The 12646-nt window shown below is 31.9% G+C and overlaps 1 protein-coding gene across 2 annotated transcripts in view; it reads left to right on the forward strand.

Moving 5' to 3' along the window:
* AP3B1 (adaptor related protein complex 3 beta 1 subunit) overlaps positions 1-12646 on the forward strand; it is a 219935-nt gene that overhangs the window by 124897 nt on the left and 82392 nt on the right. For both annotated transcript variants that reach the window (XM_011375121.1, XM_023520419.1), the window contains exons 16-18: positions 5275-5461; positions 6425-6555; positions 11397-11505. In XM_011375121.1, coding sequence (XP_011373423.1) covers positions 5275-5461; positions 6425-6555; positions 11397-11505 — 427 coding nt within the window. The remainder of the gene's footprint in view (positions 1-5274; positions 5462-6424; positions 6556-11396; positions 11506-12646) is intronic.

The raw sequence follows: 12646 nt of genomic DNA on the forward strand, positions 1-12646 counted from the left end.
TACAGAAAACTTACCAAGTTGACAAAAATTTGGCTACTATTGAGTTTACTAAATTACATCCAGATCACATAAAGAATTCCACTTACTCATGAAATGATGAAGTTGATTACTAGTTAGTATTGCTTAGATTTGCCTCTGGTATAGGTTAAGATTATTCTATGTAGCTTTTCTTCATTTACCAAACATTTGCCAATATCCTTCTTTTTAAAAATAACTATGTGGAACCAGTATTAATCTTTGCTATGCTAAATGCTGAATTCTGTGTACTTTTTTATATTCCTTAAACAAGTAGTATATCTAAGCTGATTTTAGGACTTTAAGAGACCTTTTTTACTGTTTTGTGATGACATTAAATATTTGAGAAAAGCTATTGTAGGTAAAAATATGTTGCCTGTATTTCGAGAAGTTTTTTTTATATAATTAATTAATTTTTATAGCATTCCCCAAAATTCATTTTTTCTGTGTCATAGTGACTTAAGGTCAATCTGAAGAAAATGTAATTGGTATAAAAAGTCTCTGGATACCATTAGCTATTAGTTGGTATCAGTAATGATTCCTTAAATCTAAGCAGGAAAATTAATCTGAAATCAAAATTTACTAAATAGCTATATATAAGATATTGAATATTTCTGTTATTGAGGGTAAATTGTATTCTCGCATAATTTTATGAATAAAACCTGTTTTAAAGTACTGTGTAATATCTGATCTGGTTTTGGGTTGAGCCTTTGGTCATATTAAAAATACCATGATTGTTTACTTGATCATTGTCTACTTTCTCCATAACTGTTTCCCAGAACAGATCTAATTTATGTCAGTTATCTCATTGTCCCATCCAGTTTAGGATTTGTCCCAAAATGTTCATTTTTAATAAAGTAGTATCATTAATAATTACTTTAAAATAAGACAGTGTAAGTTGTAGACCTCCACGTAACCACTACTGTGGTTTTGTCTAGTGGCATGAAGGACACAAAAGCAGTGAACTGAAATTTCATTTTAGTATGTAAAACATTTGAATTGGAAAGACTTTGTCTTTTTCCGACCTTTATTTGATGCAGCATAACTCCTCCCTGGTAAAGCAGCATGCAGGATATGTGCTGACAAAGCAAAGTGTGCTCTGACAAGAAAGTGGGGAGAAGCTAAGTCCTTCACTTTTCCAGTGGTGGTGAGATGAGTGTTTAAGTGTTTTATCCTTTGGCAACTTGATGTACCAGCAAGGTGTGCCATAGCCTGTGTGAAGCATGGAGCTCTCAGCTGTTATTGGATGGAGTCAGAAGAAAACATGGGAAATTAGAGATTGAGTTTGGTGAAATATGTCCAGGAGCTAGAGACAGAACAGTCCTGCTATATAGATCAGCAAAGAAAGTGGTCACAGCGCTCTCGCTGCGGTAGTTTTGTCATTTATTGTGTGGTGTAAATCTAAAAACCTATTTATCTTATTATTTGGCAGTTCTTTTTTGTTGTTGTTAAAAGCCAAGCAACGATGAATTCTCAAAAATGAAAGTGTATATTTAATAAAGAATGAAGTTCTGAATTTCTCTGCCAGTACTTAACGTGTACAAAATGTTTATCAACATTTACCATACCGTGAGAGTTGTAATGATACCACTGACCACATCACAACCAGAAGACACGACAAATCTGCTAAAAAAGTATCAGCATCTATTTTAAAAGTTAGGAGTTATTTTTAAAGGATTGTGTTTCAAATGACATATATAGGTATAGATGTTTACATCTGTTTCTGTGAAACATGATCTCATTTAGATCAAATAACTTAAAAAATTAATTTGGTCATTTTTATTGCAAAGTTTTCTTCTGCACATATGAAAAATGAAGCAATAACAGTTATGTATTGGCTCCATTAGCAGAAAAAGGACTTCAACAACACAGGTTTTTAAATAGAAAATCAATTAATCCCAATAGTAGTTCGACTTTTTTTCACTCAAAGCTTTTGTGCATATGTTCAGTCAATGCTATAACTGGAGTTAAAATAAAGCTTTTGTAAGTTTATTCTGTCAAAAGTGCCATAAATGCTATTTTAAGTTTAAAAGCCCAACATAGATCAAATTACTCACTTTTGCTGAAAGGATGTTGTCATGGTAAAATCAGTGTTCTTATTCAGAAAACTATGGAGGAGAAATATTTTGGGAATTGGTTGTAGTGCATGCAAACTAATTCTACTTGTTCTACCAACTGAAGTAAAAGTGTAATGGTCAAATTTACTGATATTTGATATGAATGGTTTAACTGAACTACAGAATTCTTCTGATGAAGCTGATGTTGAAGAAACATACTTCATCGTGACAGCATGCACTCTGGTATGCAACTCTCTGCTGCATGTTACCAGCAGATTAGAAATGTGATTTTGTGAAAAACTGCTTTGTAAATTGACCTAAGTGTCCTAATTGGCTTTTCTCTGGTGAGGTTGGGGAATGGGCAAGGAAGGGGTGGTGGGTGAGAGTAAAGAAACTTTGTACTATAATGTTATATTTTAATTCAAAATCATTTGGAAATCTTTTTTTATTATTATTAGTTTCAGTTATATAGTACATTGGTTAGACATTATGTAGTTTATAAAACAATCCCCCTCATTGGTCTTTCGCTCCTCTGGCTCTCCACCTAGCCACATTAATGCTGACTGCATTCCCTATGCCATGCTCCCCATACCCATGACCGTCTATCAGTCTTTAAAGTATTCACCAAATAGAGTGCCTAAACCTTCAGTTTTTGAAAATTTTAGGAAATAGCAATTCTTGGAAACAAATCTTGCAAACAGGGAGTCATTGAAATTATCTCTATAAGCAAGGAAAGAACTGAACAAATTAACTGTTAAGAGCTCAAGATTTATTCTAGAAGTTCTGTCTTTTGCAGTAGCTCAATTACCATGAAGACTTTTTTGATGGAGCTTCTGTTTTTAATTGAATGTTTATATTTTGTATTAGAATGAAATGACATTGAGAAGACAATTGATTTTGCAGTATCTAAATTTGGTAATTTATTTTAAAAGTATGAACAAAGAATTATATGTAAGATTTATTTCATAAAAATAATTATCAAAAAAGTTTCATTGAATAAAGGGGTAAAGTTAAATATCTAGGCTTGAAATACTTACAAATGTTAACACAAAATAAAGCATTGAGAATATCCTTCATTCAATGGAATTTTCTCTACATATCAGATTGTCCAATACTGTAAAAAGAGTGTTTTCTCTATTAAAAATATTATGGTTTATAGGAAGAGTATGTTGAAAATGTCAATAATATCATAATTATTGATCATAAAATTCAATTTTGAAGAAGATTGTAGGTAACCTTATTTTTGTTTAAAAATTTTCAAAATAATAAGATAATTTAAAAATATGTTCCTCAGAGAAATAACCAATGACTTGGTATTAGAGATAGATACAGCTAAGAAAATGATTAAAGTATATGAATGTAAATGATATTCTGCTTATGTTTTCAATGCATCATTGTACATGGATATGGTTTTATCTTTTAGAAAGAATTTTATTTATGAAAATACATTTTTATAAAACTGTTTTATAAGCCCACCAATGTAGTAAATCAAGTTTTACAGTCAATAAACATTTTTTAAAATTATGTAATTACTTAAAATTTCCTAGCTCACTCTCAATGATTGTGTGTTAATCTATCAAAATAGTTTGTTCCTAAAAATTAATTCCAAGAATCTGAAATATAAACAAATGTATCATTACACTAGCTCAAAAAAATCATTGTAGTGAACAGACTTAGTTTCTTTCTCTGATTTATTTTAATTGTACATTCTAAATCTCAACACTCAAATGAACTTTAGAGTTAACCTAGTTGTAAATTCCCACTCTGTATTTGAGAAAACTAATGATTAGACACTTACCCATTAGTTTTCTCTGGTTATCCCAGGAAGTTCATTACAGTTTAGTATATTTTACATCCTTTTGAGCTGTATTCCTCATTTGGTGAACATTTTGCTAATTGTTATCTTTAAAAATAGATCATAGAATTATTCTCATCAGCAGTTGAACCAGCATGGTCTAATAATTAGTGAATAGCAATTGGTGTTAAAATTCATAATAGCTTTTAATATTTTCACTTGTATTTTTTATAGTTCTACTTTATTAAAACTAGGTTAATGCTTTTTAAATACATTGTTACTGAAAGAAGGTTGTTTTTTATCCAAATCAGTTGTCTCAACCAATTATTATTGTAAAGGTGTTTACCACACCATTTTTGTACTTTGAGTTATTGTTCTAGAACTGTCTTTAGCTCTGCCTGACTTGATTAATTTTATATCTTTATCTGTTTTTAATATCTGTAAAATGTTCTAATGTAGATGTTTATTTTTTCCATGTATTATGAATCCTGTTTAATTTATAGTTGCGTTTGGGTGTAACCTTCTAAATTAAAACTATGCTTTTCAACAAAATAACTGGAGTTTAAAATACAAAGCTATTCTGTTAACATTTCAATTTTGGTGTAATATTAAAATTATCTCAATATATGTTAATGTAGTACATTCAAAAATTGACTTAGGAAATCTTATTACAGTGTAAAAGCTACTATAATAAGTTGTTCCCTTACCTAAATAAATAAATGACCAGTATTACTAGCGGCTGTAAGCAGCATGAAGAAAAAAATAGAAGGAGTCTTTTATCCTAGTTTTTAGAGGGCATCAGCAGCTTGCTTTTATGAAAAAGTAACAGCTAAATGCACTGCAAATAATTTGCAGTAATCCAGTTCAGTGATTCATGTGTCTGCTTTAATGGGTCATAATTCAGGGTAAAGTAACTGAGTGCAGTCAGAGTGCAGACACTACTTATGCCAGGGACAGTATCTCTTCATAAAACACACCTCAGGAGAAGCAGTTTGCCAGCCCCCTAATACTCTCTGATGTTTTGATGTCCTGCATATTTTTCCGATTAAGTTTTGAGTGCCATGTTTTTAGTTGTATTTCCACATTCATTATTCTCACGTAGACCCTTCAGCGGGTTTGCCATATATGATTATTTTTTTAATGATGCCTTTCTTTCCACTTCAGCAGTTTAATAATCTAGCACATGGCTGCTTCTCAGTACTCAGCATTCACCTCCCCAATACCGAAGAGGACATGTGCTTTGGCTTCAAAATTCCATTTGCAGTGTTAGAAATGCATATTCCCTATGGAACAACATTTGTTTGACATAACCATTCATTTTTATTACCTCTTTAAATATGTTTATCCAGAGTTATCAATAATCATAAATAACTGTATTCTCATCTTGTTCTTTTTTTTTTCCAACAGACAAAATTGCTTACCCAGTACATATTAAATCTCGGCAAGTATGATCAAAACTACGACATCAGAGACCGTACAAGATTTATTAGGCAGCTTATTGTTCCGAATGAAAAGAGTGGAGCTTTAAGTAAATATGCCAAAAAAATATTCCTAGCACAAAAACCTGCACCACTGCTTGAGTCTCCTTATAAAGGTATTCTTATTAGAATATAACCACACAATATATGTTATCTAAAAAATTATGACAGGATGTCCTGTTTCTAATGTGTTTAAGATTTATCTCTTAGGAAATATAAATGATTAGCATATATAAGAGCAATGTGCTTTCTAGTCATTCATCTGTTCTGCAGAGCAAGCTTTATATTAGGTAAAGTTTATATTTCTATAGACCTTACTTAAATAATCTCAGTGTTCTGATTTGATTTTTATTCTTACTAAACAGTTTAGCTGAACAACAGACAAAAGCTGTGTTCTTGTAGACATCAACTTCATTTCTATTTTAAATAGATAGCTTTATTTAATAAGGAATATAATTCACTTTAATAGTGAGTTGTTATTAATTAAATGTTTTATGTATACTAACAAACTTTTGTAGGAATAATTATTCCATAAAAATATTCCTTTATATTTAAATTTGTTTTTCAAAGCTGGACATTGACTCTTATTTCCCATCTTTAAAAAAAGAGTAATTTATTTATCAGTTTCACAAGTAGCCATTACAAGTTGGAATCAGATGATTATATACCTTGGTTTTCATATTGTTTCTTATTTAATTGTTGTAAAGTGATGAAAAGTAGTTCAGTTTTATAGAAAAACTGTTAAAATTCTGGGTGTGTTTGTGCAAAGACGTGTATATGGATTGTTTAACTGTGCTGTCAGTCTTAATATTCACAGCAAAGTAATTTTTAGAGAAGCTGCATTTCAGAGCAACACCTCTAAACACACTGACCGATTAGTTTTTTTATTGACCGTTATGGGGGAGATTATTGTAATCTATGGACTGAAATCAGTTTTTTGACCTATGAAGAGCCTCCTAGTTTATATTTATTCCTTGACATTTTAGGTAATATGCCAATTACCTTGAGCTCTGATTAGGATTGTTCTATATTATATACAGCTCATATTGTTTATTTTATATTTTCCTCTATTTTAATAGATAGAGATCATTTCCAGCTTGGCACTTTATCTCATACTCTGAACACTAAAGCCACTGGGTACCTGGAATTATCTAATTGGCCAGAGGTGGCGCCTGACCCATCAGTGCGAAATGTAGAAGTAATAGAGTTGGTAAGTTGACCTTCCTGAGATTAATTTTGTCAAGCAGTGGGAGGTTCTAAAATAACTATTACTTTATATAAAAGCTTTTGGGGGCGGGGGCGGGTTGAAAATTGGAAATTGTTCTGGCATTTCTAATTGTAATGTGTTAGATATTTTCTACCTTGCTGTTATGGGAACTAAATATTGTAGTATTCCTACGTCATTGTACATGTACTATTCCTTTTCTTCAAGGATATAGAGAATTAAATTCTCTACATCGGCATCACCCACATTTGTGGTATTGCATTTGTAGCTGTGGTAGATTCAATTTCTAAGGTATTTAATTTCGTTGGATTGAGCTTTTTCTATTTTAGAGATTTGAAAGCTTCCTGTCAATATTTTTCTAAATAATTTTTGCTGTTCTCTTCCAAAGAAATCATACAAAGCGTTCTGGATTTTCTGATGAACCTGTTTTAAGTGACGCCTAAACGTAAATAAGGAGCATTGCGTACCAAAAATGTTCTTAGACAGGGTCACGATTAAAATGAATAATATGTTGCTTTCACATTAAAAAAAAAAAGCTTCTATATAAATACTCTTTTCCTAGATCTTTTAAAAATGCTGGCTACTAAAATAAAAGAATTAATGTTCTTCCCTTATATTATCTCTTTCTTATATAAACAAGAAAAATAGAGGGTCTTCTGATTGGCTTTAGAGATTGATTACATGAAATATATCTACTTTTATATAAATATAAAAGTAGAATGAATAAAAAAGAACAATTAGATATTATATTCTGGATCCTTTTCTGGTAGAAAAGGTATATTGAACAAGGATTCAGATAACCAGAGTTCTTTCCCACTAACTCCTATGGGAAAATCAGTTAACCTTCTTGCCTATAATTTATCATATACAGTGGAAGAAAATCTTTATTACTTTAAATAGATGAATTTCTATAATTGTCATAGCCAAGTAATTTGATCCTTTTGAGAAATACTTTTAACTGTTCAGACTTACAGAAGCAATAATAACTGATAATGGCTCCATTTAGCAAACCCTGACAGCGTACTTTGATAACGTTTTACAAACATTATCTTGTTTAAACCTCATAATGATTATAAGTGATGGTTATTGTTGTTCCCATTTGCAGATGAGGAAATCGAGGTTCAGAGAGCCTAAGTAAATTATCCAAGTTCACGTAGATAGTGAGTGAAGGAACTGGAATTCCAACCCAGAGTGAGTCTACTGGGTCCGAGTCTACTGTTCATGTTCTTTCTGCATTTTAGTGAAGAGAGGAGGCTAAACTTGTTTGCAAATCTGTATTATCCTTTGTACTTAGCACCATCATTTTCATGTTGTGACATGAAAATTGTCTCTACTTAGAGGTGATTTTTAAAAATGTAAAAGTTATTAAAACTAATTGCATATCTATTCCTTCCTTGTAAGTAAGTTTGCTGATTTTCACTCAAGTCTACATATTCTTAAGTAGTCTTCAAAAAGATTGACTTATATGTACGATTTTTGGTCAGATGCTTGAATACAAAGAGAATATTTTTTATTATGATTCTTTCCATGGATCTTCTCTCTCTCCTAATTTCTTATTGTTCCTGCACATTGTTTTTATGGGTTCATCCTTTTTCATTATTGGATGCATAATGTTTTGGCCCAAATAAAACCATCCTTTTATCCTCCTCCTGTTTCCACCCTTGCTGCCTCATTCCACGCCCCCCCAAAAATAATTAATTAATTAATTTAATTAAAATAGTTTATCTTCTCAGAAATTGAAAGCAATGCTATGCAATTTAATTTGGTTTCAGTAGTATCTTTCTATTGGCTGATAGGTTGGTTGGTTGACTGGCTGCCATTTTCATGTGCTCTTCTAAGCTTTAACTACCTTATAGGAACGGTACTTAAATAACTTATTTTCTTATGTTCATTTCACCTGTCCAGTTCAACAGAGACAGATCGATTCTTTTTCACTTCGCTGACTACGTTCAAGAAATTCATAATTGGCAACTTATTTATAGAGAATAATTATAACTGATGCAACACAGTTAAAACTGTCACTGACTGTTGATACTGTTCAACAGTCAGTTTTGTCTCGGGACATATTGGCTTAAAATTATACTATAAAAGACAATTAAATATAAAAATAATGTACATAATTTTATTATTAAATACAACTGTAACAATGTAGAAAGTCTTTCTTACCTCTCACTCTACCTCACCCCTCCCCCAAAGTTACATCAATGTTCAAGCACATAATATAGTGTTATCCTAGTTTTACTATAAGTGACTTACAGTGTCTCATCTTGTGACTATAAAATATAACTTAGTAAGAAAAAAATGGGCTACGTTTAATGATCTGATATTTTAATCAAAACATCAGGGAACCTAGTCAGAGTGACACTAGAAGTCACTTTGAATTACATACTACCATTTCCAGGGCATCAAATATAATGCCTATTTATATGATAACAGTAACTTTTAAAGATCCATTAGAATTTTAGTTCTAGAAAGTCCTTTTCCTCCCAGTTACTGAAAGACTTTCTTTTGCATATCAAAGGTATTTTGCTTTATAAACACATCTATTATCAATATGTTATCTCTCATAGGAACTTTAGTGCCTTGCTGTTCTTTCCTCTTCTCTTTTCCTTGTTACTTCTTTTTCTTAGAATGATACAATTAACATAGTCGTAAAAGATCATAACAGATTAAAATATTTTTATTGTCTAAAACTCTATAGGTAGTTGATGGCCATGTCAAGATAATTTGCCCCTTTGACCATAGAAGTTCAATTTCTCTTATTTGTTGATTTAGTCTTACCCTGAAGTTCAATTTCTCTTATTTGTTGATTTAGTTTAATTAAGTAATTTTTTCCCCATAAATTGATCTGACACACTTTTGTCCAGTCTTCAGAAAAATGTTTGTTTGGACTTAAGAAAATAGGAACTTTAGTGTTTACTGAATATAGGAGAACTTTGTTTATAGAGTACTATCTTTATTCATATTTAGAGGACAGAGCATTTTAAATACATATATAAAGAAGACAGTATTGCTGATCTTATGTGTCTTCAAATATATGAGTAATTTTTAGTCATTTTTCTATTGTTCATATAGTAATTTTCTAGGTTACTGAAACTTACCTTTTTAAGTAACATTCCTTAAGCCCTTAAGCCCTTTAGGTCAGTGGTTTTCAACCCTAGCTGCACATTATAATCAGATAGAGATCTTTAAACAAAACAAACCTATGTCAGACCTGCACCAGACCAATTAAATCAGAATCTTAGGAGGTAAATCCCAGGTATTAGCTTTTTTAGTATTAGTATCTTTATTGTTTGTGTTAGTTTTAAAAATATATATATTCTCAAGTGATTCTAATGTATATCCACCGTTTAGAACCATTCTTGAATAAGAACCTCTGTAATGCTATTAATTCCTTTATAACAAAATGTATACTCTAGCAGACTGGCACATAATAGAAACTCACTTAAAAGCGTGATTAAATAAATGAGTCTTAACCACTTTGACCTTTTAAAAAAATAACATTTCTCTGCCTTTTAAAAGAGAGTATACAAAACAATTTAATTTTTTCTTGATGAATCAAGGTCACAATTATGAAAATAACTTATTTTACTTTAATACACTGTATTAAATTCTGAGTGGCTGTTCAAATAACTAAGAAATTATTGCCAGATATTTGTATACAAAATATTCAGAAATCCCTGTTCTCCCAAAGCTGACATACTATCAGAAATTGTATAATTTATATAAATCGTATAATTATATAAATTGTATGTTAGAAAATAATAAGTGCTGTAACCAAAAGAAAAAAAAAAAAAAAAAGATTAGAGCAAAGTAAGATTGGAAGTGCCAGGTATAGGAGGTTGGAATTTTACATAGAGTCGTCCTCCCTGAGGTGACTTTTGTGCATAGGTTTTGAAGGAAGTGAGGAAGTTATCTGGGGGTGAGTGTTGGAAATGGGAACAGCTAGGGGAAAGACCCTAAAGTGGGAGCATTCCTGGGGTGTTTGAAGGAAAGGTAAGGAGTAGCTGGAACAGAGCGGTTAGGAGGGAGAGAGCAGCAGGAGGTCAGGGAGGCGAGGGAAGAGCAGCATGGTCGCACACGGCCAAGCAGACTGTTGTAAGGACTTCGGCTTTTTTTCTGAAATGGGGAGCTGTTGCAGGTTTTCAAACGAAACAGAGGCTGGATTGGACTTAGGTTTTAAAAGAATCTAGCTGTCGTGTTGAGCAAACTTGGAGTGGGGGCTGAGGGGTTTATGGGTGACTAGAAGTAAGATAACCAGTTAAGAGACTGTTGTAGTAATTCAGGAGAGAGAAATGGCTCTGCCCAAGGTGGTAAAGGAACAAAGCTAAAGACTTTATCGATGAATTAGATGTTTAGGATATGAGAGAGAGAAGTCAAGGTTTACCCCCGGGGTTTTGTCTATTGGGAAGGTGAGGGCTATTTGTTGCCTACATTAAATATTTTCATGTTTTTTTTTTCTTACCTGAATATCAAGCTGTGAACTTGAATTTCTTATTGCTATTTCTGTGTCTACCTCTAATTGCCCTCACCTCTTCTAGTCTACTGCTTTAGTTTGAGACTTATTAGACTAACAAATAGGTGTTTAAAATTGTATGTAAAATAAGGTTAAAATATAACGGGCTCTGACAGTTTGTGTTCCTCTTTTCAGGAGTAAAGCGGAATCAGCCTTACTGCCAGGACTTTTTTTTTATAAGGGTTACCTTTTCTTTTAAGGCCTCAGACTTACTTTTGTCACAGTGTATTCTGAATGATTGTTTGCCAGAAGACTGAGTCTCTTAATGAGAATTCATTTATATTTACATTTTTTTTTTTAAAAAAAACAGGCAAAAGAATGGACTCCTGCAGGAAAAGCAAAGAAAGAGAATCCTGCTAAGAAATTTTATTCTGAATCTGAGGAGGAAGAGGACTCTTCTGATAGCAGCAGCGACAGTGGTAGGCATTATAATTTATTTAAAGACCTTGTTCACTGTAGCTTACATGCTATATGTCTCCAACAAAACGATAAGACCTAGTATATAATATTCAATAGTATAAAATTTATACTGTTAACGATAATATATCACTGTTTATTTCAAAGTAATTTCCAGTCCCTTCTTATTTGACATTCTCTCTTGGACACATAGCTAATAAATGATAGAGCTGAAACAGAAACTCATGCTTTTCTAAATTCTAACCCAGCCTGCCTGTTATATTTATCAGCGTATTGAAAAATGTGATTTTACATTTGCTAAGCCTTTAGTCAGGCCTCTAAAAGTAACTTTCTTTGTAAAAATTAAAGTTTATTTTAAACATCGAGCAGTCTGTTCCTCATCCATTTTATACTCTATTTCTACATGAACCCGTATAGAGATAAAGCTAAAATTAATAAGTCCCTTGTGTATTATAAAGAAACAAAGAGCTGAAACGATTGAAGGCAACCATATACAACGAAGTGCTAAATTGGAAGGATTTAGAAGTCCTGAGTTTTAGCTGTGTAAATTGATTAAGGCACTTACCTTTATATCTGATAAATGAAGAGGTAGAGTTAGATGCTTTTTCATTCCCTTCAATACTAGAATTCTGTGAGTGATTTGCATAATGAAAAATATATTGAAGTTACTAACACTCTTATTAACTTAGCCTAATAGATATATCTGACTCAAGATCAAATGACCCCTCTTTCTTCTAAAACCTTTATTCCTTAGGGAACCAGGGCCCCTCGCTTGGTCATCCATTACCTTACTCTTAGGTAATTCATTCATGTTTTCCTCTGTCTCCCCTATCAAACTCTTTGTAGTATCTAATAAATTAATCTGTGGTACATTACCTTCTGAAATAATAAGCTGAAAAATGGAGAAAATACTTCAATCCAGAGTTAATGCTAAAAAATATGGAATTTCAGGAAAGATGTAGGCCATTAAGAAACACCTGTTTGTTATAGTTAAGAATGTACCATATAGATATTTGTCTTCATACCATTTATTCACAAGATTATGCCTGTTCAAAGGCTAACTTTTTCAATACGTATCTGAAATAGTCCATTAACAGTAAGACTTCATGGGTTTATCTGAATCCATATAGTAGTAAGTCGTGC

This window comes from Pteropus vampyrus, unplaced genomic scaffold, assembly GCF_000151845.1.
Source record: "Pteropus vampyrus isolate Shadow unplaced genomic scaffold, Pvam_2.0 Scaffold262, whole genome shotgun sequence".
NCBI lineage: Eukaryota > Metazoa > Chordata > Mammalia > Chiroptera > Pteropodidae > Pteropus > Pteropus vampyrus.